Raw genomic sequence first — 25,664 nt, forward strand, 5'->3', positions numbered from 1 at the left:
CCAACAATGAATGAAAAGACACTGATCCAGATGAAGAGGTTGAAGGGCATGGATATGTAAAGGCAGAGAATCAGTGTCTTAGTTAAGGCTGCAAATTTCTAGTTTGAAATTTCACCTTATTTTGATTTTGGAATTACATTTTTGTCAAATAAAATTTTATTTTTTCTTTCAGAATCATTCAATCATTCACACACTCATTGAGTTGAATGTGATCCAGCTTGCCCTGTCAGTAAAGGATGAGTAAAGACACGCCAATTGTAACTAATATTGGCACGCAGTTCAAGCAAATAATCAAACTGAACCACCTCTGTTGAAGAAGCTAAATTGGAAGAGCATTAAAACATGGATTCTAAAAAAAAAAAGAATATACAGATCACTGCCTTATGGTGCTTGTTCAGATAGTTTAAAATAATAAAACGTTAGACCTTTATAAAGGTATTTTTGTACTTACCAGCCTTGTTTCATGGTTACTTATACTATGCATTTACCATACCGTAGTTTACCCTGGTTTGTTTTTAATATCCTCAGTACAGATCTTATTACACCGTCTAAGTCAGTGTCTATGTGCCCTGGAACCGTGAATCCAGCTCTAGGAAGCTCAGTATAATCTGTGCAACCTGTAATGCAGATGCCTCCCCATACCATGAGTGACACCCCTCCAAAACAGCCATATTCAATGACATGGAGGCCGCAAAGCAAAACAAAACAGTCTTTTTTTAAGTATTTTATTATAAATAGCAAATATTACTGCATTTGTATACACAAGACATTTCACATCACAATCATTCAAATAGCAAAAGAGACTGAGTTGGCAAAATTAAAAAAAAAAAAAATCATACTTCCTTTACCATTGAGTCGAATGCACAGTCTACCATTGAGTGCTACTTCTAGAGACAATAAAAAGGCACTAGTCACCAGCTAAGAATACATAGGAATAAATAACAATGCAGCTTTGTAGCCACAGTCATGTTTTACATAGAAGCACTTACAAGGACGCACACCACCTTTTAAAAACAACTTGCTTGTCTGGTACGCTGTTTCAACTGAAAAAATAATGTGCTTTCTATTTTTCCTTTATTTTATTTTTTTACAGGATAAAAAAAAAATACATGATTGCCATTCATGTACCTCATATTTATGCACCATAAAATCAAAAATGTTGCATGAATAATGAAAGTGAATATGTCCTCCAGCATATGTGATGCCTACAACTGTTCACCCTCAAGGTCTGCTCGATACAAAAAGAAGAAAACAATGTAAAAATACATTTTGATTCTATATAACACATTTTAAAAAGCCTTTTTTGTGTAACGTCTGAGGTACGTAATATTGCACATAGGCGGTTTGTGATACATTATATACATGACTGGTGCTTCTTCTTTCACATGTTCTCATGTACCCCTGTGAATAGACTGGAATCTTTCCATTGCCTTCACGGCATGAAAAAGTGTCTTTCACTTTACAGCTTGCATTATAACTGGTCATCTTTCGATATTTGATCATACACTGACACTGATCATTGAAAGATACAATTGTCTTGGTCCTCGAAAAGCTTACTCTTTTAATGTTGCTGTATTAGAGGTCAGTACCTCTGTGTAGATAGAGCTTTTATTGTATTTTAGGTTTTGAAAGGTTTTCAAAATGTTTTCAGGACAGTTCCTTGAGATGTACCATCTTTGTTGCCTTGAGAGAAGAGAGTGTGTCTAAGATAAAGTCGGTTCCTAATGGTCCTTCTTAGTATTGTGGGTGGAACAGGCTTCATCTTCAAAGCTTGATGAGGAATAGAAATCAGCTTCAAGGGAGGTTAAGATGCAGTCATTTTGGTCTTAAGTGTCAAACTCTGACTGTGTTTACCAGTCTGGAGAGTCTTCCAGGGGCTTCCGATTGAGATCGCTTTTGAGGGTTAACGTTTGAGTTTTTCGGAGGACATTTCAGTTCATGCGATATCAGGCTTCAAATAATGAAAGGCACCTGTTCAAAATGAGAAAGAAAAAACGTTAAAAACAAGGCCCCAGCATGGGGCCGTGTCCTTCATACTACACGTACAATATTGTCATATCTAATAGTGGCAAATCAAAGAGTTATAGCTAATGTTTACACTTAGGACCAGTTTGACAATGCCATGAGGGTCTGGGATTACAATCAATAGCAAGTCTTGCGCTGACCTTTGCTGGAGACACGTGTTTTCAATAGCCGCATGCCAGGGGCGATTTCATTCTTGACAAACCTTCAGTTCTATATAAATGGCAAGTGGATATCGAGTCTCAACAATTAATATCCTCAAGATGTTGTGGACAGCACGTTAGACAATGATTGTGTATCCCAGTCTTTCATATGCTCTGCTCTCATTTTTTTCTTTCATTGCTGGGAATATATCCATTACCTACAAGCTGTTTCGTGTGTGCCAACTCTTACAAAACACAAACCACTTAGTATCAGAGACCATAAAAGGCCAGATTGATGCTGACAAACCAAGAGAACTCATGTTTAAGGACAAGGTTGAATGTAAGTGTAAATGCCACTCATGAGAAAAGGGTATAAATAGTATATCCAAACTTGCTGCTCAAGTTGAGTTTGAAGCTAAGGAGTTGCTATATACTTTATGGTGAGGGTTATGGTTAGGGTTAAGATATGTGAACCTACTCTGACTGTACTGTCCGTACTGGTAACTTGCGACTGGGTCCATGCTGTAGCCTGAGGTGCTGTAAGTTGGGGGGCAGTAGGACTGGGTACTGGGAAGGCTGTCTAGAGTCTTCATATGGTCTAGTCTTTGACTGCAGCTGGCTGATACTGCGGTGCTGGGTTCAAGGCCTCCGGTCAGTGGTGAGATGGCATAGTCGCTCTGTGGCTGGTGAGGTACACCCCCTGGGTTGAGAAGCCCCATTACCTGAAGGGAGAAGAGCAAAACGCTGTGGTTGACACACTCGCAGCATAAACGCAGAACATTTTCTATCTAGGAGTTGCTAAAGCAGGAAACATTTTAATGGCACTTGAGTGGGACCCACAGGATGACAGTGAACCAGCAAGGTTATATATTTTAACTGACTAATATAAAAAAGCTTTTAAGAATGCACCCGTAAACATGCAACCGTTCATTATGTTTGATTTAGCTTGTCTGCAACAGAACTTTACATTTTACTAATCTCCAATATATTAATAGAAAAGTATTTTATGAATCAACCTGCAGTTGATTAGTACCAAGATAATTCAATTTGGGTAATTTTTGTTTGGGACTTGAAACGGGAATGTGGCCTGAAGGCCAGTGAATATACTTAAAATAACCCTCTTGACTGAGAGCTGCACAAACTTGGTGCAATGTAAGCACAACCTTACACCCCATGCAGGTTCACAGTTTAATAAAGTGCTCTAGAGTTCTGTATTTAAACACTATATACACACACACACACACACACACACACACACACACACACACACACACACACACACACACATATCTATATAGACCTTTCTATACAATAATCTTCAACACTGTCCTAAATCCTTATCATTTTTCCAGAAATTATAGTGAGCTTAAAACTGCCATTACTTTAATTTGCGAAATCCCTAAAAATATACGTTTTCTCCTAATACTTAATCAAAAGCAGGTACATCAGAATCACTGCTTTCTTGGTTTACTTATAAGTGACACATTATTCTAGGTTTGTCCACACACATGGTTTCAGTTATACAATTTCCCAACCTAAGGACACAGAGGCAAATGTTGATTTTAAAAAGAGAGGGGATGCATTTCTTGTTGCAGTACCATTTTACTAATATTATTAATTTTGTTTTTTTTTTCCATTCTGCATGCATAAGATACAAATAAAATAATTATAATTTAAGAGAAGGATGAAGTTTGCCAGAGTCCTTTTAGATTTAAAACAAACTACCTCTTAAGCCTTTTGCCAACATGCCATGAAGAGAAAAAAAAAAGATGCTTTCATTTATAACACATTAAAACTATGGGGGTGGACGGCGGTTACATATTTTATACACCCGTGTTATTAAAGTTTAAACTGTATTTTCATCACGAATGTCTTAAGATATGCTAAGAATGTTGTGCTATGTTACGATGCATTACAGGATATTCAGACTGTTCATAGTCCATCGAGGATGAAGCTCAGAGATTTGTGATTTTATTTACAGCTGTTTTATGAGCGGAGAGGGTGATTCATCCAAAGCTGTCCCGCCTCACAGTAAGAAACTGTGCTGTGGATAATTTACAGAAGCTCTGTCAGTGGATCCTTGACAAACATCCCCGAAGAAGGCAGGGCTGTGCTCATACAAATGAGAAACACATGCAGGGCAGTCCCTATTCATCAGACTGAGCAGGGAATTTGGATCAACTTTCAGATTTGCACAGGTTACCTGCAACAGGACTTGCACATACAACAGAGAAACAGCACTGTGTTGGACAAAGCAGTTTTATCATTCTTTTTGTATTGCATTTCCAACGAAAACAGAAGAAGAAGAAGAAGAAGAAGAAGAAGAAGAAGAAGAAGAAGAAGAAGAAGAAGAAGAAGAAGAAGAAGAAGAAGAAAAGTATTTTTAGATGTATACCCTATCATCCGTAGTGCAAATCCAAATCCATTTAAATATATACATTGGGCTGGGAGAATTACACACTGGGCGCAATTTTTAACTGAACAAAATATGCAATTTGCATAAATTACACACTACGTTATCGTTCATTTTTAAGTATAACATATTCAATTAAGGGCTTCAACACTTCGCAATTACAAATCTAAAATAAATGCCTTATTTTATTTCACACTGCTTTTAACAATGTCTTTCTCAGAAAAAAAAGTTGGTCGCAATGCTAGCCAAAAAATAACAAACTTCTGCTTAAATTTGACTTTGGCCAGAAAGCTTCACCTATAGCCGCGCCGTTGGCATAGCTGGATCTCTTGACTTTGCAAGGTGCTAATGGTGGAAACAGAGTTGACAGATGACCTGTCGTTTTCACCATAATTACAGCAACAGACTACAACAGAAAACAAACACAGCGATTTATACTGTGTGCACAAGCGGCAGTTTAAAAGATTGTAAAAACATTCCCAAAGTACTCTGAAAACAAGACGAAACCAGTAAAATGTCGAAAGCCGCTTGGGGATTTGCTTTGATTTTAAAACTAATTCTAAAACAAACAATTTTAGTTTGGGTTTTTTTTTTCCTAGATTTTTTTCTTCAAATTAAGCCTTTTGTGTCCTGTTTGGTATTTCTATCAAGGAGCAGCAGTTAGATTTAATCAGTATTTATTTGCATATGAATAAAGCTCAATAAAGGCCATTCTCTAGGTTTTGAAGTCTAGTATCTCCTCTTCTGTTACAACTAGCCCATCCACTCAGACTGGGATAATGTTTTTTGCCTTTGGCAAGATATTTATTCCATTGACGTTGTTAAATGTCCTCTACAGAGTTATCACTGAGCTGCAGGAACCAGCAGCCGCACCTCCAGGTTGAAAACTGCGAGCTATATAAAACGTAGAAAGCCCATTGACGTCTTTTAGGCCACCCTTTGTGACATTAAAAACTCATTTTCTGCTTATTAAAATGCCCCTTACTGTTTAGGCAGTGGCGATATCAAATGATAAGTGTGTAATTGACTATAATTGTCTTTTCAGTTTTCATTTGTGTCATTTTGTGCTTCCCTCTGTATCCTGGACCAGCAAAATGCTTTTCAAGGGAATGAAGCTGTTGGACCCACTGCCCTTAACCCTTAATCGACTCTTGATTTTAATTATAGATTTTACTGCCCCTTGACATGTCTCAAAACAAGCTGGAGATCTCTCGAAAAACACCTGTGCCAAGTTCACGCTAACTTAAAGACGGAAATACAATGCTAATCGAAGCTAGCAATGTCAATTTCAAACAGATGCTATGTCTGAAATATTAACCATACTTTGACATTATATTAACAAGACATGTAGTTGAATAAGTTTTATTTTAATAGCATTTTCCAGACTGATAAAACATCTAGCCTGTTGTTAATTATTTTCTTCTCTAGTAGAATAATTGACTATCGTTCTATTTTTTTCTAAACTGTACTATCATTAAACTTTAACTAGAAGCAAGTAAACTCACAGGAATACATGAAATGAGGCCATGTCACAGGAGCCCTTTGATAGCACATGCCGTGGTTGTAGTTAGCCAATGCATTTCTGAATCTGCCTCAGGTAAAACTGTCTTGAAGCCATTTTGAACAGTGGCGGCTCTGTTTCCAAAGGAGGGACTGACCTGAGGTGAAAGGCTGTTGCTGATGGCAGGGTTCATGGGATTGGAGGGTCCTGACGAAGTCACAAAGCTGTCTGTGTAGCCCGAGAAACCATGCCGGCAGTAGGCCGAGCCGCTTTCAGGGGCTGAGTTCAGGCTGCTCTGGTGGGCCGAGGTGGGAGGCAGAGGCTGGGGCCGATGCACTGTACTGCTTTGCTCAGACACTGCTGGAACACAAGCTTATATCTTAGCAACCAGCATTTACAGGCAGAAAACAACAACAACACAGTCACGATGCTTTATGTTTTGAATAACATTTTTTGGTCTGAAGACACAATGCAAGTGTGCCGTTAAACCAGTTCATGGGTTCTTTTAGCCCGATCACTGATAAGCCGTAACAAACTTCTATTGAAAAACTAAATACAATGGGCTCATTCATAAATATTAGCCAAATAGCCAAAATGAATACATATTCCGTTTTTCAATATGTTAGGAATCACAAACATTCAAACTTTCACAGAGTGATTAATTATTTTCAAAATTCTGGATTTATTCAAACCATTGGCGGCGTCATAGCCAATATAAAGTGTAGCTAAAGTATGAAGGAGCCATAAACTTAATTCAGGGCCTGTATAACCTACTTTGTGATATAGACGTTGGTGGGTACGGGCTGTCTGACAGTTGATATGGCTGAAGTGTGGGCATTGCTGATGGTGGAAACCCCCCTGGGATCAGGTGGTTAAAAGCCATCAGCTGATTGGCTCCTGCTTGTTTCCTCCATCTTGCTCTTCTGTTACTAAACCAGACCTGGCAAAAAAAAAAAAAAAACAATGATGGAAAAAAAAGTAAAGTACCAGAACCAATGACAAAAACTGTTTTCATATTTTAAATACAAGATTCTAACTGTGGTCTGCTTCTATATCGTACTGGCAGCTATTTATTGTACAGTATAGGATGTTGTAGACATAAAATGTACAGGACCCTGCTAGATTCAAGAATGTATTTTGCTTTAGGGTTACTGGATATTAATTAGCTGGATTGTGTCTGTCAGGAATAGGCAAAGACATATTTCTTTGTGCATAACAGTCATGTAATACATAAAAAAAGAAAATGTTATCTACTTCACTAGCTAAAAATAAGAGTCATTCCTGTTTTATTTTTAAATTCTAATTTTAGGTTCAATTAATCCAGTTTTGAGATTTTTTTTTTTTTTTTTTTTTTTTTTTTTTTTTTTTGCAGGCAAACAAAATATTTATGAAAACTTATTTAAAAATAAAAAAAAAAAATTAAAAAGTTTGGAAAACTAAAAAAAACTAGGAAGTAAATAATTTGGAACTGGAGTACACATGGGTTACGTTTCACTAGTTACAAACACCTCTGCTTTTCAGAAAGTGCAACAAGGTGCACATTTTGCAAGCCAGCAAATGCTTTAAGTAAACTCGACCCTTAATCTTTGAGGAAACTTATCAAAATGTCACTCTTGTCCTGCTGCATTAGTGACTGATTGACTGATATCCAGCATGTCATGCTGGGTTCAGTAAAATATCCATATGTTAGTTGTTCTGGGGAATTTGCAAGGCAGTAGATCAGAGCCAAGCCTGTATGAGAAGATAGGACTCGGGGGAGCAGATGAAGCTGCGAGGAATGTGAGGAAGTCACAGGGTTAAAGACACATCGCAGCAGCTGTGTTGCTAATGCCATTAATAATGCGGCTGCTGCTTTTACTAACTGTGTGGGTCACGGATTGAGGAAACAAGCTGTACGTTATGATTTCAAGTTGAACCTCTTAGAGCAAAATGTGTGGTACAAACATGCACATTCTGTATGTGTCTGGTATTTGTTTGTATTTTATTCCTAAGGCTTTCCTACGGAACCCTTAAAGGGTCATGGTGTGAATTAAAAAAAGAAGGTTATTATGGTGTGTGCACATGATACTAACTTTCTTTTTTAAATCACACCATAACCCTTTAGGTTTTCTGTACTTTCCAGTTCGCTCTCTGAACGCATTCGGTTTTAAATTGTGCTGGTCTGCAGAGGGGCGTTAATGTAATCCTTTGACCAAGCTTCCCTGTCCTTTGAAACACATGCATTCCCTCACTTTGCAATGGTTTAAGTATAGTATACTGCTTTTTACAGTCTGCAGACACAGTCTTTCGAGAGGGGCTGTACCTGAACGCGAGCCTCTGTGAGTTTGGCTCTCTGTGCCAGCTCTTCTCGTGTGTAGATGTCAGGGTAGTGTGTCCTCTCAAAGGCTCTCTCAAGTTCCTCCAGTTGTTCTGCGGTGAAAGTGGTGCGGCTGCGGCGTTGTTTTCTCTTCAAGGGCAAGTCAGGCTCTGATTCGATATCTGACCCCTCGTCGGAATGGCTTGCTGTTGGAGGAAAGGAAATGAAAGGATGGTTAAAATTAACAGGAGAACTGAGTAGTTCATTTTTATTTCTATTGAAAATCCTTGTTGTGGAAGGCTGTTACAACACCATCATACTATACAACCTGCTGTAAGTTGCAGAAACTTGATTCTTGTAGCTCATATCGGCATTGTACTCTATCAGTTAATCTGTTTTAAAAGCACTACACAGTTATGTTATTCTGCACTAAAAGCAAACCAGTCTAAAACCAGACCTTGATCCTAGCCCTTCAAAACGGTAATTATTTGAATGAAATGCAGTCATCTGGAATAGCATTAAGTCACACAGTTAGTTCTTTAAATGGAGGAAAAGGCACAGCAAGCACTAGCAGTAATATGCTTGTCTTTTCATTCAATGTCATAGTTTACATTGTTCGATCCTCTTCTGAGGTGGAATAGTACAGAGTATAGTGTGTGTGTGTGTGCAAATAAAGTTGAATTGTAATTGAATATTCCTTTCTTTTAAATAATCCCCAGAACATGACTTTGAGGCATTCGAATGTGATTGTGGGTACAAAGCTAACACAAAGGCCTAATTTCAATCCTGGTCTGGGGAGGCAGTTTTATACAATTGTATCCATCCTACAAATTCAATTTCGCTCAAGCTGAGTGAACTTTAAAAAAAGCCCCCCTCACAGGTGCATACTAATCTGTTTGCCCAGATTTACGTGGGAGAAAAAACAAGCTCCTTTTGGAGGTAATTCAGCAGAAGAGCTCATGAATTGGTTTCCCTAAGCTGTGCTCTCAGCACTGGTGCTAAAGCAAGAAGACTCCCTCAGTCTATTAAAAAATGATTAGGGGGCTGCAGCCTCCATGACTGGCATCCATTGTTTGCTAGCTGAAGCCTGAACATTCACTGCCATAAATCCAAGTGTACATCTGCTATAATGCACCTCATTCAGGTCCAACTGTTCTACAGCATGCATGGTAATAATTACTGAAGACCCCAAGAACTCTCCCTCAGACTTATCTGAATTTTTTTACAAGGGGAGCTTAAAATATAAAACAATGAGGAACTTAATTATTATTTTTTTAAACATGCACGGTCAAAACATCTACAAGAAGACCTGCAAGTCTGAGGTAGGTGGCAATAGCATTTTCTGATTTTAAAGCGCCTTATTTGTATTGATGGGAAATAAGACCACAGTGGTGAATTTCATCTTTTTTTAACTTTCCCATTTCGATGAAAGCGACTATTTTTTTTCCTGCTTCAAAATATTTCTACTTACAGTGTGACACTTTCTCTATCATACTTCAGTTTCAAGATTCTTTAAAACCACAAATCTATATTTAAATGAAACTCGGTATTGTTTGATCCAATGAGAATCAAAAGATGTGCCCTAATACTTTTTTCCTGGTGAGACTCAACTGGATTTCCTATCAGAAGGGAGAAAAAGATTGACATCAATTAGCGCAAGGCTTAAGTACAGGAAAGCAATAATGCTACAACACAGGATGAATTCCCTGCACAGGGAACTAACAGAAAAGGGAGGGCAACCAGAAATAACAACCACTGCTAGCCTGAGAATAAAGTTTCATTAAACATGGAATTACAGAATTAGGAATGATTCTTTGTGCTCGACCCCCGGTGATCTTGCTAGTGGCCTGAGGAAATACTTCTCCTAGTTAACACCCTTGCTTTATGAGCATTTCAGGGGGCGATTTCTTAGGGATTTGGACACAGGGAAATCTATAATTGACACAGTTGCTGGGAGAATTCTTTATTACATTCAGATTTTGAACAGTGAGTGATAAAGCTGGCATACACAATAATCTTTGCATGCATATATGACCAGGGGCTGTTCTGAGGTGAAATTCACTTAAGTTTAAATACATAGACACCACAACTGGAAGAGCAATCCCTTTGAACCTTTCTAAGGTGTATGCTGCCTTCTATTACAAATAGCCATGCAGAATCTCTGGCTCTCTTGTTTTTTTTTGTTTTTTTTGTTTTTTTTGTTTTTTTTTCAGTCCTTTGGGACTAAAAATATAATATTTTTTTATTTATTTATTTATTTATTTATTTATTTATTTATATAGTAGGCTTACAATTTAAAAAACCCTAAATAAAAAAGAAATAAATACACCTAAAACTACTGTACCATGTTTGTCCGGTTGCAAGCCAAGCAGGGTTTAGTAGCTGTGATACTCCATCATGGCTGTGGAGTTAATGACAAATGACACTTTACTTTTGTGAGCCTTGGGATTTTTTTTTGTTGTTGACTTATTTGGCTGCCTTTGTTGAGCTCTAAGAGGCAGCCTGTGGATGAAGCCTATTCTGCCAATTTCCACGCTCCATCTGTGGTATCCATCAACGGGGCCTCTGCCCGCATTCAGGGCTCTGACACCTGCCTGGCAGGGTGCAAGAGACACAAAGAAGGCTGGAGCAGAGGAGCGGGGGCTGGGAAGGGATACGCAGCGGGGGTTAGTCCAGCCTTCCTCGGGTGTGGAGCCTGGGAGCACCTGTAGGTCCCCTGGTCACTATTTGCACATAGTATGTTTATTTGTTAAAACAAAAAAAAAATGGAGGGAATGCCAAAAAGCATTGTTAAAAAAAAGAATGAAAGAAAGAATGAAAGGAAGAAAACAAAAAAAACAAAAAAATAAGCAAAAAAAACCTCCACTGTTATAAAGGCTTTATGAATAACGTACTGTTTATTGTTAGTAAAATTAAACGTTTTTTTTTTTTTTTTTTTTTTTTTTTTTTTACTAAATTCAGTTATAGACATTTTTGTTAAACCTACTAGAAAAATAATTTTCAATGTCAAAAACAGCTGTAAAGATGTATTACTGGATGATAGATAGCTAGATAGACAGATAAAGTACACACATAAATATATTACACCACTCTGTGTTATTAAGACAATAAAAGCTATTTATAAGTCACCCTTTTTTCCCTACACTAGCTTGCTTTAGATAGTACAGTATGCTTTGAGAGGCGAAGCCAGTTACTCACTGTCTCAGGCATACCTGAGGTGGGACAGGGAGAGACAGAATGCATACTGCTCCCTCCAGATCAATGTAGCTCCTCCTTTTCATAGGCCTCTGCCCCCTGGGTATCTTTGTCTCTCTGCAAGGGGCCACTAATAGGAAAATACGCTCATGACAGCTCAGTGCAAACCAAAATGGTGCAAAATAATCCTTGACACTATAACTCCCTCTGCGTGCTCGTGGAGGGTGAGGAGTAATGTTTTAATATAAATCTGGCTTGGAGCAGGAAACAGGTTCTTAGTCAAGAGCCATAACCATGTTTAAAATAAGTATAACCATTAAAAAAACCACAAAAATTGTAAGTTACTTTACAGAAACCACAAAATTTCATATATATATATATATATATATATATATATATATATATATATATATATATATATATATATATATATATATCGATAGTTTTTTAGTATTATCCTCTAAATACAAATAAGATTTGTTAAATATACACATTTATACTTGCAAAATAAAATGTCTGTTTAAAAATTTTACAAAAAGCTGCTAATTGTTCTGCTTTCCCACTATTCCCAGTACATTAGCATGCTTGTCTATTAAGAACCATGTCCTATACTCTTACCATGGCTTACTGTTAGAAGCTTAGGAGAGGACAGATCCCCTATTCTAAGTATTCAAAAAAAGTTACATCTTATTTCCAAATAAACTGTTTTTGCCCTTCCCTCTGTCATTTATTTATGTAAGTATGTCTTTGTTTGTTTGCTTGTTTGTTTATTGGTTTTTGTTTGTATTAACTTATACCCCCTGTTGGAAGTGCTATAACAAAAGGGGAAAACATTTCAAAAACAGATAAATAAAGTCAAGGTTCCTTTGCACCGCTCGCTAGAATCCAGTGCTGGATGAAATATACGGACTCAGGGTTTGTTCACCAAAATCCAATTTACTTTAGTTTGTGCAACATCAAGATTAAAAAGTGAATAAGTCAAATCAATGCTTCGGTGCCATGCACCTTCACCAGGATTTACAAAACAAAAGTCAGTAATGAGATCAAACAAAATGAAAGCATTTAGGGCAGCTGTATTCGTAAAGAACATAAGAACATAAGAAAGTTTACAAACGAGAGGAGGCCATTCGGCCCATCTTGCTCGTTTGGTTGTTAGTAGCTTATTGATCCCAAAATCTCATCAAGCAGCTTCTTGAAGGATCCCAGGGTGTCAGCTTCAACAATTAGGTCAGTCTCTAACACTCTTCCATATCCTTGACACTATGTTAACAAATTCAATGAGACGGCAATGCAACAACATTTAATTGAGTCTTTTAAAATGTACTGTAACTACATTTAAAACAATAAGGCTCCTTAAAGACAAAAGGCTCTTTCAAAAAGGGTTGCATTAACTGAATGAAACTTTGTTTAACAGCAACTAAGAAACGATCACTATTGTGACAGAATAGCTCTCACAGTAAGAGATAAAGTAAGCTCCAACTCTCCTTTACAACTATCCAGAGAAGGTTCATTATTGACCATATGTGCTCCAAATGATGGCCCTTATCATGGAGAGACAATTGCTTCCTTTGGGAGCTGTTAATGAACTGGGTAATTGAACTGCTGACATGTGTTACCAAAACAAAACAAAAGGAAGAAGAGACAAATGAACAATTTATTTGAGAACGGAGCAGTTCAGCTTTTCAGGGAGCAGGGGACTAAGTGACTGCCTGAATGCATAAAACAGTACATTGAAGCAAAGCAGATGCATGTAGAATAATAGTTCACTGACAGCCTATGGCCCATCTGTGCTTAACATTTTGCTAAAGGGGGGCTCTCTTGACTTGCTAAGGAGCCAAATCATACAGCTGCTCGTGTGTGCTGTGTAAAAGGGATAAATCATTATCTGATCCAGTTCAGACTTCGAATGACAAAAAGCCATAAACAGTTACACTGGGACATTATGTCAGCACAGCGTGACACAGTTATTATTCATTTATAATGTGGATGTGACAGTTTCAATTCATTCTGGGGTAGCAACACTTAAAGGATAACGATAAGGGCTCCCGGCAGTAAAGATAACACATAGCTAACTTGTGGATGCTGCTAAATACATTCACACAAGTGTGTGTATACCTGTAAATGTGTACTGATTGATTTCTTTATTTCAGTTTTTCGATTAACCATCTTGATTTTGGATAATGACACAAGACTCTCAAACTAGTTAAACCGTTTCATGCATGGTGACCTCAAGGATAAAAAAAAAACAAACAAAAACAACCAAAAAAAACTCTTCTAGTTTTTATATGGGAACATATGAGGATGCCATTTTTATCCTCATTTAAAGCAATAGGAAAAAAAAATGAAAACATTTTCAATTAAAAATATATTTTTATGTCCAAAACTTTTTTCAGCTATTTTCAATGTTTCATGCTTGAAAGGGTTAAAATTCAGTAGAGCTAAGCATTACAATTTTGGTAAAGAGATTCAACAGTTCAACGTGACGTCTTTGTCAATGCCTTTATCATAACAGCTGAAATGAGCTAGTAGCTACTGTAGTTTTACTCAGCAAGCCAGGACACCACAGTGAGAACAAAGTAAGAAAGTTTAAAAACTTTAAACAGAAAATGCAATGTCCTCTAGGAGTTTTGCAAATTAGGAATGCAGTATCTAGTTAAAGCTAATTAAAACGCTGAAATGTGCCATGCAAATACAAACTGGAACAGCAAGCGAAATCTCTTCTGATTAAACTTAAAATAAAATAAATATATACATACATGAGCACACTTTTCAATAGAATAGTATCTCAGTAAAGAACTAGGCTGTTGGTAATAATAATAATAATTGCAATCATATTCACAAATAAAAGGACTTGCTTTTCTTGAGTATTTCGTTCTTTTGAGCCTGCATGACACTGGACTGATTTGAAGAAATATCATTTTAACCCAGGATCAGTTGAAAGGCTGATCACTTGACAGACACTGACCCCGTAATAAACTTTGACCTATGGGCAGCTTGGCAGTAACACATCCACTTAAGCCCCCTTGTTTCAGGCTGGGCTACTGCTTGACCTTACTCACTCCAAACTGGCACGCATTAAACACGTCTCTGTGTGCCCTTAGACACGGTCCCTCACCACAGATTTCTGAACTTTTGAACTGAACTTACAGACCCTTATGTGCTTGGAATAGTACAGCTAAACTATTTACCAACCAATAAAGTTTCTGCGTTTCTTATAGTAAAGGCGCTGCTGTGCATAGCTGTCTACGAGTACTAGTGCATATATCAAGAAGCCATTCAAAGCATTTAAGAAAGCTGAAAAATCAAGTCTTTTTATACTGTAGCTTGTTATACTGGTATTTAAGAAAAGCCTTAATCCATTTTGGCAACAGGCATGCTACTGCCGTGATTATGATCTAAAACACTATAAGCCAAATCTCTGCATCCACATTTCGGTATTCATTTGATTTGAATGTTTATATAACAACTCAAGCACACCATTTTCGAAACGCTTGTAGATCAGTGTATTTGTCAGTATATTAAGATTTCTTCAAGACTAAGTCCTGCTTTACTTCTTTGAAAATTGCAATAAGCCATTTTTGCAAATGGTAAACTGCTATTCCCTGCATTTAGTTTGTCGACTCACAGTTTTTTTTTGTAGTTTTTTTGTTTTTTTACAAGCAAAAAAAAAAAAAAAAAAAAAAAAAAAAAAAAGAACAAAATGCCATTGAGTCCTACAGTAATGTTTCCCAGGGTAATTAGATAACACAGCAGTTTGTTAGTCTACTGCTGTTCGAGTTAAGTGATTGACAAGCCTCTGTCTGGCTTCTCAATTAACTATTTCATTTTGTTGCTTTTTGCAGTTTTGCTTGGCTAATACTTCCAACAAATAGGGAGTGTTTCTATAGCCGCTATTCTCCTTGACCTTCGCTTGCCCATTTTCTTTCAGTCACTTCAAACTGTCTTAAAGAGGCTCTGTTGAAGGCACCGAGTCCATCACAGCTCCAGGTTCATCCCATTCCTTGCCCTGAATACCACACTTCAAAGATGGGCCGCATTCATTAATTGCCCTTTGAATTAATATCAGAGGGTCACAATACGAATGCCAAAAGAAAAAGAGGCTTTAATGAAGCATAGAGCTACCATTCATTTGCAGATAACTGTGTTTTTTATGCTTGGATAGTCACCACACTGAAGGCCTTGTGAAGAAGAAGAAGAAGAAGAAGAAGAAGAAGAAGAAGAAGAAGAAGAAGAAGAAGAAGAAGAAGAAGAATCATACAACTAAACACAGAAACATTCATTTTCTTATCAAAGCACACATCAAATATTCTTGAAGACACTACAGTTATTATAAAGAGAGAATACTACAGCAGCCATAGGCAGTATATATTTTTTTATTTTTCCTCATTTTTCATTTAGCCCACATGTCTTTCTAAAAGTCCTTACACTACAAAACATTTTTGCATTAAAAAAGTCAGTTAGGAAAAGTCACACGACTTCAACCAACATTTTATGGCCAGTTTTCACACTTCACACAGTTCAAATGTACAAACTTGTTCAAGTGTAAAGTCGTCCAAAATACAAGTTAACATATGTACCTCCACAGGGGCGAATTTTTAAGCACATGTTTTTAATTTACAAATTAAACTTGGAAAGTGAAAAGTACCCTTCTCTCTGGCATTTCTCCAGTGTATTAAGATTAGATTCTATTGAGAACAGTACTGGCTAAATGCTGGATAGCCAAACTCACTTTATTTACACAAACAAAGTCCTTCTCAGTTTCTTTGATAAAAGCAGCTAAATCTTTTTCCTCTTTCATGTTTTGTCAGCACTTGATTCCTTTTGTCCTCTGGCTATTTGCCTAGCTGTGGACAATGAAGGAAGAAGAATGGAAGCAGATTTTTGGAATGGTCCTCAATAAACCTAATTATGACATGTTGACTGCACTCACCGTGACATATGTGGAGGATCCAGGCTTATTCAATTAGCCTTTCCAGGAGTCCCTTTCAGAAATAAACTTATCCCTTTTGACTGTTTGCATTTCAGAAAGGTATTTTTTGTTCGCTATAAATGGAAATCCCCAAGACTTGGGTTGCTTTCTTTGGTTATTCTTGCTAATTTTAATTAACTAAATGAGGTTTGAGTAGAGGTAATCATTTTTTATATTTCTTGTAAAAAAAAAAAATTCTCAAACAATGGCTCATTTTTTTTCAATAATTTTCACAATTCTAAATCATGTGAATTTTAAAAGATTGAACATACAAGCGCTGAAATGTTAAGAGCGTTTCATCCAAGAAGAGATTCTCAAAATCATCCTTGAAACATATATAAAAACCATTCTCTTAAATACCTAGCATAATGTGTAAATAAATCTATGCTACAAAAATTTGTGATACAACACATTCTAGTTAGCTAGCCTTGGTTGGCTGCTAAAGACCTTATGGAGACACCTTTATGGTTATATATTTTTCTTATATTTGTATTTGAAAATACTTTATTTGTCTATGTGAAGTCATGTCACAAAGATTTACATGAACATACTGACAACAAACTTGCATCACAATGGCAGATGAGTATGTGTAAAACTAAATGTTTTGCAAAACACATAATTGAAGCGTTTGCAAATGTTTGCTCAGGGCTGGCCTATTGTTGCTTGAATAAACCTGACAGTGAGCACACAAATCTGAGTAGACCATTAACCTGAATGTTAGCATCTTTTTTTTTTCTTTTTTTTAACTACCTACTCTGTTGCAAATGAAGTACTAGGAGCAAATCCCCTGGAGGTTCTCATCCATCGCTGCTGAACAAGGGTATCTAAACCAGGAGGATTTTCCCAGGCAAATAAATCTAAATGATCTGTCTTTGATCTCAGTATTTAAGGGGCTCAGACAATAGATGCATAACAACAAGGGGCAGGACTACTGCCCTCTTCATGCACAACAATGGCATCTGCAAACAACTGCTTCATCAATATTTGGCCAACTATACTGAAAACTTCCTTTTCAGATTATAATTCCAGGTTGTATAACAACTGAAGAGCATCTAGTGAAATACAACTGGAAATTCAATGGGAATAACCTCTCGCCTGTATGCTGTATAATCCACAGCTATTAACACTTGCATTAGGTTTCTCATAGGAATAAACTGTGCCGCAAAGTATAATATTCACTTAAGTACAATGTGGGAGAACAATGCTCCTTTGACTGAAATCTGGAAGTGGTGTAAACCTTTCAGGCTGTTTTTTGTTCCTTTAAATAAAGGCATGTTGGGGAACTAGCAGTAGCCACGTTAAGTGTTGATACTAACAATAAAAAGCAGTTCCCAATCATATATAAAGACAACAACAAATACATGTGTTTACTACTTTGCTATCATGACCTTTTTTGGTTTTTAGTTGCTTTATTGCAGTTTATATGTGCTCCAATAAAAGTATTTATTATTATTATTATTATTATTATTATTATTATTATTATTATTATTATTATTATTATGTCCCTATTCAAGTTCTACATAGATCTGAACACAATATGGGGTTGAATAAAATACACACACACACACACACACACACACACACACACACACACACATATATATATATATATATATATATATATATATATATATATATATATATATATATATATATATATATATATATTACAGTAAAGCCTACTGTATTCGCAAACGCAGCCCCATCCCCACGGAATGCGTTATACTGAAATGCTAGTGACGTTTGATTGATTGCTGCCTGTTCTGCACAATTTGCTCCCAAATTAATAGGAGGCCAGTTTGCAGTTATGCTTCATTTGCCCTCCTCAGTTTTACTGCTGTACACGTGATAATCATGCAGACCAGCTAAATACTGTTATGCAGCTAGTAATTCAACTACATACCGGTAGTAATTTATTTCAGTTGCTGCCGGCATCGTGACCCGTACATAATTATACTGGATGAAAAGTTCTGACACATTCTGGCGTGGAATAAATAGATACGACATATACGAATCAATGTCACTGTTTAAACAATGATGTGTACTAAACGAAGGCAGTTTTATTGTTTGGGCTAAATGTGGCTTTGCATTGGTTATTTCTATTTTGCCCTCTTGACTAGTTTATCTCAAACCACTCTAATTGTATCTGATCGGGCAATCTCCCTTACATTATTTGGATCATGCCAGCCACTTCAAAGTCAATACAACAAGACACTATAGTTCTACATCTAAATATTTAAGCTAGTGCTGGGCTGTCGCGTGTCTAAAATACAGTAATCAGATGTATTTAATTCCATTACAGCATGAAGAAAAAATGTTTTTAAAAAAAAATGGCAAACAGGAATAGCTTGCAGGTCTCGCTGTAAACTGCCCGTCTTTGTTGGGACGGTTAAAATGGGTACAGCAATTTCACGAATGTGTGCTCCAGGCGAAAGGGGCGGGTTTGGGTAGAGATGAAAGTGAGAATAAATAAAAGAGCCGATTTAATCTGCTTGAAGAGATGTTCAGTTTGGGGGAGAGTTTGATGGGTGAATATTGTAGTAGTGCGCATGACTTGGGCGACTGCATTGTGACGACACCTCGGGGCCAATTCCTCTCTCCGGGGAAACAGTGGGGTCTATTCAGGAAAGAATTCTTTAATACACTCCCCGAATCATTAAATGTCACCCGGCTCAGCAACAGAAACATTTAGAAGACCTAATTAATGTTAAAGAGGGCGAGAAGAGGGTATTATGGAATTAATACAGCTAATCGTAACAAGGATAAGTGCCAGGTTATTGGCTGATGTTGCACTCTTATAATTATTTGAGTAGTATCTATTAATACGCGATTCTTGCATTCCCGAATTGAATTGTAGAAACGTTCTACAACGAACTAAAGCAGTTACCTACGGGGTTTTTTTTTTTTTTTTTTTTTTTTAGTTTAGTTTATTGGGACATATTAGGGAAACCGGTTTAAAATTATAACGTGTCATGCAAAAGTTCCCTATTACACGCCAGATAGTAGTTATGTAAATAAATAAATAAAACTATACTGTCAACTTTAAATACACCGAGCAATTTTAGTACTAATACATTTGTTAGAATTTTGTTGAAACGATTTGCAGACGTGCAACAGGTCTTTAAAAAGCTGGCCAAATGTGTTACATTTTATAATACGTGCAGTATGAAAGACGATACTTCTGCTCCTGCTTTTAAATAATGGTTTCGATTGTATCTTTTGAATGGCAGTCGGCATCTTTGACGACCTAAAAGACTCAAAAAGAAACATTTTGTAGGTGAAAACGGCCACTTTTCCACGGTGCACAGTCCATAAAACTGCTAGGCGCTCCAAGCATTCTGGATCACTGAATAATTCATCCCTCATTGCAAGCTCATAATGTCTTTCCCCAGTCTTTTGTTGGGCTGCTTTCTCTTCTTTTCTCTCTGTATTATAAAAAGGTTGCCTTCTTTTGTCCCGGCCAAGCTGCTGCTGGCTCTGGCTTTGTCCATGTAAAGCTGAAGTGTGAGTTTCAATGGACTCTCTCCTCTTTGTTTTTCAAGTTCATCTCCAAGTGTGAATTGTGTATTGAAGGCCGGCTTTGTAAAAGATGGAAAAGTCGTACAAATGTTTGACCAGCTCATTTTGGGACTTTTTGTCTACTCCTGTAGTGTGTTTGCAGAGAAATTCGAGTACAGTAGCATCATGGACATCCAATAACAAGTGAACTCAAATCCATGAAACATGACTTTAACATGACCATTTACTTTTTCCAAGTGTTTACCCTACAATCTGAGTCAACCTCCAACGTCTTAGTAATTTGATTATTTTTTTCTGATGTGAACACAGTCCCAAAATATGTGTGTAGTTTTGAGAGAACTTTGAGTTTTATAATACTAAATTAGTTAAATGTTTTGAATAAAAAGAAAATCTGAACATATTATGTTGATGTCTGTTCTGTGTTTTCAAATTCATCCCGTCTCTTCCAAAATAGCCAGGGGAAGAAAAAACTACCCTGGTTTTAATTAACATCACATTGTTTAGATGTTATGCCAACATAAATACAAATATAGATTTGCCTTACAGTGTTATTTAAAAACGATGTGTCCATGCAGTTGATCGAGTGCCAATAACCGCATTTGTCCAAATCGAGACATTAAAAAAAGACACCACGAATAATAAAAACGTGTTACCTGTTTCTAATTTTGTAACCTTTATCTATTCGGAGAAATGGTGCACATTACATATTTGGAGAGTACAAAACTTGGAGAAATAATAATCAACTGAACTTTTTAAAAATATGCAAAGGGCCTAAGTGCAACTTTATAAACTGTACTTGATTGTTTCTGTATAAAGCAACTGCTTGAAAAAAGGATGGTACTTTAAAATGTAGCATTTCTAATAAACTGTATGTCTCGTAATGAAACGAAAACAATCACTACCTTATCGCTGCAGTACTTATGCACACACTCAACCGGGAAACTGTCAACAAGTTATGGAGCAGATAACAGATTCTCGATTCGACGGCCTCTTTGATTCCACCTCAATCCCCTGTTGTTTGAATTAGCCTAACACCTCTCTGGGAACTTTTGCCACCTGATAAGACCATAAAAAGGGTGAAAACAAAGCAGTGCTCTACTTCCGACACACGTTCTCCTTTTACTGTACTGAAGATACGGCATCGCAATGAACTAAAAAGACCACCAATGACACAGGTAACGAATAAAATACAACGATCAACATTTCCCATAATACAGAAGCTGCAGCACCTTTTTTGAACAATCATACATCCGCAATTTAAACTCCTCAAATAACACAAACATGTCATATACACACACTCCAACGGGGAACTGAACTTCTGTACGGTTTAATGAAGCTTTTACTCAAGGAATGTTTGCATTTTTAAATTTTATTTAACCTTTTAAATAAATAAACAATGAGATTTAAAAGATAGTTAGCATGAACTTGAGTATTTAATCTGTCCCGTATAGATTAATCTCCAAAAGCAATTGTCACAGATTGCACAAATATGTATTTGTGATTATTAAAGCTCAACAAATAATAATAATAATAATAATAATAATAATAATAATAATAATAATAATAATAATAATAATAATAATAATAATAATAATAATAATAAAGTTTTGAATCCAAAATTACATTAGTAAAAGGAAAAGGCAACTTTAAGTTCTATAGCAACAAGTGGGCTACTTATTACCATAACAACCGAAATTAGTGCAATATAAGCAGATGATTTACATGCCTCGTGGTCTATAGATAAAATATTCTCAAATAAAATAGTAGCCTATTATTATATCAATGCGTCTCAAGAAACTGTTTTTATTCAATAACTTAAAATAAGAAACACGACTTCCTTAACTTACATCTGTCTCCGAGTATCCCGTCGATACTGTGTTTTGTTTTCTTTTCGTGTTCTTCAAACTCCTTCCTTTCAATTTCCTCCTCATCCTCTTCTTCTTCACCCTTGCCTCCAAATTTACTTCTCATAATACGGCTAATTGAACTCACTTTAAAAAATGAATATATAAAAGACAACAATGTTACAGGCGCATTGAAAAGATGCGTATTTATTATGTGACATTAGGCTACAGAAGTGAAATCATTTTTTATTTTCCATATGAACAGTTTAAAAAATAACAAAAGACTTTGTAACACAATTCACACGTGTTGCTTGTAAAAAAAAAAGTTAACATAAATGCATCTTCTTATTGTTTTTCAATACTTTTAGTAACACATATTATTTTTTATTTTTTTAAGTACTATTTCACGATAGAGTAATCATCGGTTATGGACAACAACATACTATGAAGTTAAAAAGAACATTTTTTGTTTGCCGCCATTCAAACACTTTTAAACGACACCTGTTCACCTGTATAGTTACATCTATAACGATATACAAATTCACTGTAACACAGGGGGACGTTATTAACCTCCTGGATTATTTAGCAGTACATAGTTCATATTTGATTGTGGAGTTAGTTTCCCTGTACCAATTATACAATCAACTGCTATATAATCAGTGCACGACTGGTGATGTAATAATACCTGAGGGGACTGTATTCCGATCACAAATGCCATCTTTCAGCAACTTATCCCGGATCTCCCAACTGAACATGCCCGGGTTAGCTTTCTTGTACTCCTCGATTCTCTTCTCCACGTCTGGCGTGGTCACCTGCTTTAATTTACACGTTTGTTTGTTTGTTTTTTAAAGATTATTAAAAAGTACATTTTCCAATCCAACAAAATATTGCTATTGGTAAATACCAGATTAGGTCTACGTACAATATACTGCAATTAAAAATAAATAAATAAATAAATAAAATAAATAAATAAATAATAATAATAAATATTACCCAGGTGTTAGGGCCAAATAAATACATATTGCTTGCGGCTAAGCCTGCACAGTTTGCATGTAAAAACAACCAAGTCTGTATTACATGTTACTCAAATTGTGTGTTCTATTCAAACACATTTGGTGTTAATTTAACAAGTGTTTTTTTTTTTTTTTTTTTTTTTTTTTACATTGTAACCCTATACCCCAACACTACAATATATGGATATGTGAGATTTCAAAACAAGTCATATGAGTTCATATGAGGCGAATGCATTTAGAAGTAGTAAAGGGAAAAGGGTAGGATATTTAAAAAAAAAAAAAAAAAAAAAAAAAAGTTTCAATTGTGTACACCGATAAAATGAAGAATCAGAATTGAAAGCAATAATTCATAATTATATGGTCGAATTACATGTACTGCAACATACCGGTCTGTCTTTTGATGGTAACATTTAAATTTTTTCTTTGTTGGCTCCATAAACAAAATGTAGGCTAGCATTAGTATTCATAATTAATACACTATGATACAAAAACACACAATCCTCCAAAAAATACCCTGTCGCAATAAAAAGGACATAGAACAGTGACATCAATGCAACTTGTATTCTGTCTCGGCATTTAAACCTGTTGTCGTCCGTAACCACTTGTAAGATAGCCTACAGTAATTAATATGCTTTGAACCAAGAAAAGTTCCGTACTGGGTTATACATTAAAATAATATGATGTGAATATATTGAAGACCTCACAGAATTATTTGTTTTAGTCTGTAATATAAACTCACCTTTGGTTTGCTTCCACCGATAGCGCCGGGTCTGATGGAACCTGTCTCCTGGTACCTGCATAGGATTTTGGAGACGCAGCCATGTGAGACCCTAAGCTGCCGTGAGATGACACAGGGTCTTATGCCGTGATGAGCCATTTCTACTATCTTGTGCCTGATGTGATTTGGTAAAGGTCTGCCGTTAATGAAAACACCACCGAGCTGGTTCACCCTGCCCTGTCCTAAAGGGGTAGAGACTTCAGAAGAAAAACAGAAAGTTAACAAGTGTGATGAATTCACGAGTAAAATAAAAATAAAAATAAAAAATAATAAAAATGCTAAATATGTTAAATACAATCAATTAATATGACCAAAGAGACATTTACTTGACTTGGGATATTTAAAACTGGAATAAATCGAACACACACACACACACACACACACACACACACACACACACAAATCAACCGACAAATATTTGTTTTATAGCTTGTAAACTGGCGATTTATCGAAACATATTAATTCTAATTAAAAATGAGAAAGTTTACCTTGTAGATGTACGTAATTTAAACATGATTTTCTTTAGTCGCTTAAATGTCTGATTATAGAAAGAGAGGCCACTAGCCCCAGCATACAATTGCTAGTAGTATTAAAAATATAATTTCACATGTCAAGTTAAACTGCGTTAAAATGTAAGCCTAACTTTATTGTAATCATTGTAATCATGTATTGTACATTTGCCATAATATATATATATATATATATATATATATATATATATATATATATATATATATATATATATATATATATATATATATATATATATAACACACGTAATCATTTACTGATATAATATGTATTGACATAATTGTGCAGACAGTAACTGAAACACATATAACTGTATAATATAAAATACGTTTACATGTATATTCTACTTTATTAAAACTGTATGTAAATCTATTTTGTTTTCATGTCTTTTTAAAATAAAATAATATATTAACAGGTAAACATAAATAAACCAATGCTCTCTAAGTTTATGAAAAGTGGGTTGAGAAATTGCATGAGTTTTTGGTTTGTTTTTTTTTTTTTTTTGTTTGTTTTTTCTTACGTTAAATTTAAACTCAGTGAAACTGTCAGCTTACCTTCCAGAGGGAATCCGCTGAGTGGGTAATTCTGTCCCGGTGCTGGACGCATCATTCTTGGAATTGCCCCAGCTAAGGTTGCCATCCTAATGCACACTTACTACACTGATAACCTTTTGGATCCTGCAAAAAAAAAAAATCAGGTTTTGTGTAGTCCAGTCTGTATGGAAAGCTTCTAAGAAGCTACAAGCCACTTCCTTTTCTGCCAAATGATGTAATATCCCCAAAACAAAACTTAATAAGAAGAAGAATTCAAATGAAACTAATAAAAAAGGAGACCCAGATAAAAAAAAAAAAAAAAAAAAAAAAAACGTTCTGTGGATCTAGATTGAGATTAGATCTGTAATTAGAAAAAAAAAAAAAAAAAAAAAAAAAAAAAAAAAAAAAACCGTTTTGTGGATCTAACTCGGTTAGATCTGTAACTAGAAAAAAAAAAAAAAACAGTTCTTATGCTACTGATGTTGTTGTTGACACCGTTAATCTGAATGAGTCTTTGGGCAATAGAGCAACATTTATTAGTTGTTGCATCCCAAACGCCATCCCGTCTTCCTGAACTCTCATTGGCTGGAAGTGGGAAGGTCCCGGTTAGAGAAAGCGCAACGCGATTGGCTGGTTTGGGAACTTTCTTCTTCCATCGCTGTATTCAAGAGACTTGACTTAAGCTACTCTTAAGCAAATGTGTGTGCGCACATATCATTCATTCCCTCGGCTTTTAAAGTAGAAATTCAAAGAAAACAATAAGGAGAGATGGACAAGAAGTATGCTCGCAGGAACACCAGCTTACTTGAGAAACATTTGAAACCAAACTGACAGTTTGACGAGAGAGCCTGAATTTCGGCCAGGAATTTAAATACGATTTATATTTTTCTCATTTTGCTATTATTAT

The 25,664-nt window shown here is 36.0% G+C and overlaps 1 protein-coding gene across 4 annotated transcripts; it reads right to left on the reverse strand.

Moving 5' to 3' along the window:
- Positions 1-810: 810 nt before the first annotated feature.
- Positions 811-25,028, reverse strand: LOC121322650 (paired box protein Pax-3-like). 4 transcript variants are annotated; one of them, XM_041262839.1, is made up of 9 exons: positions 24,779-25,028; positions 23,655-23,890; positions 22,588-22,717; positions 21,906-22,049; positions 8,382-8,581; positions 6,854-7,019; positions 6,237-6,436; positions 2,644-2,887; positions 811-1,971 (listed from the first exon to the last, which is right to left on the reverse strand). In XM_041262839.1, exons 1-9 carry the CDS (start codon positions 24,861-24,863, stop codon positions 1,937-1,939), a joined length of 1,440 nt encoding a protein of 479 aa, XP_041118773.1. In that variant the 5' UTR covers positions 24,864-25,028; the 3' UTR covers positions 811-1,936. The 4 variants fall into 4 exon arrangements, with proteins under 4 accessions (XP_041118773.1, XP_041118772.1, XP_041118769.1 ...); XM_041262838.1 differs by having other exon boundaries at positions 6,237-6,439; XM_041262835.1 differs by lacking the exon at positions 811-1,971 and having other exon boundaries at positions 2,010-2,887; positions 6,237-6,439.
- Between the last annotated feature and the right edge of the window lie 636 nt (positions 25,029-25,664).

This window comes from Polyodon spathula, chromosome 11 (genome assembly GCF_017654505.1).
Source record: "Polyodon spathula isolate WHYD16114869_AA chromosome 11, ASM1765450v1, whole genome shotgun sequence".
Taxonomy (NCBI): Eukaryota; Metazoa; Chordata; class Actinopteri; order Acipenseriformes; family Polyodontidae; genus Polyodon; species Polyodon spathula.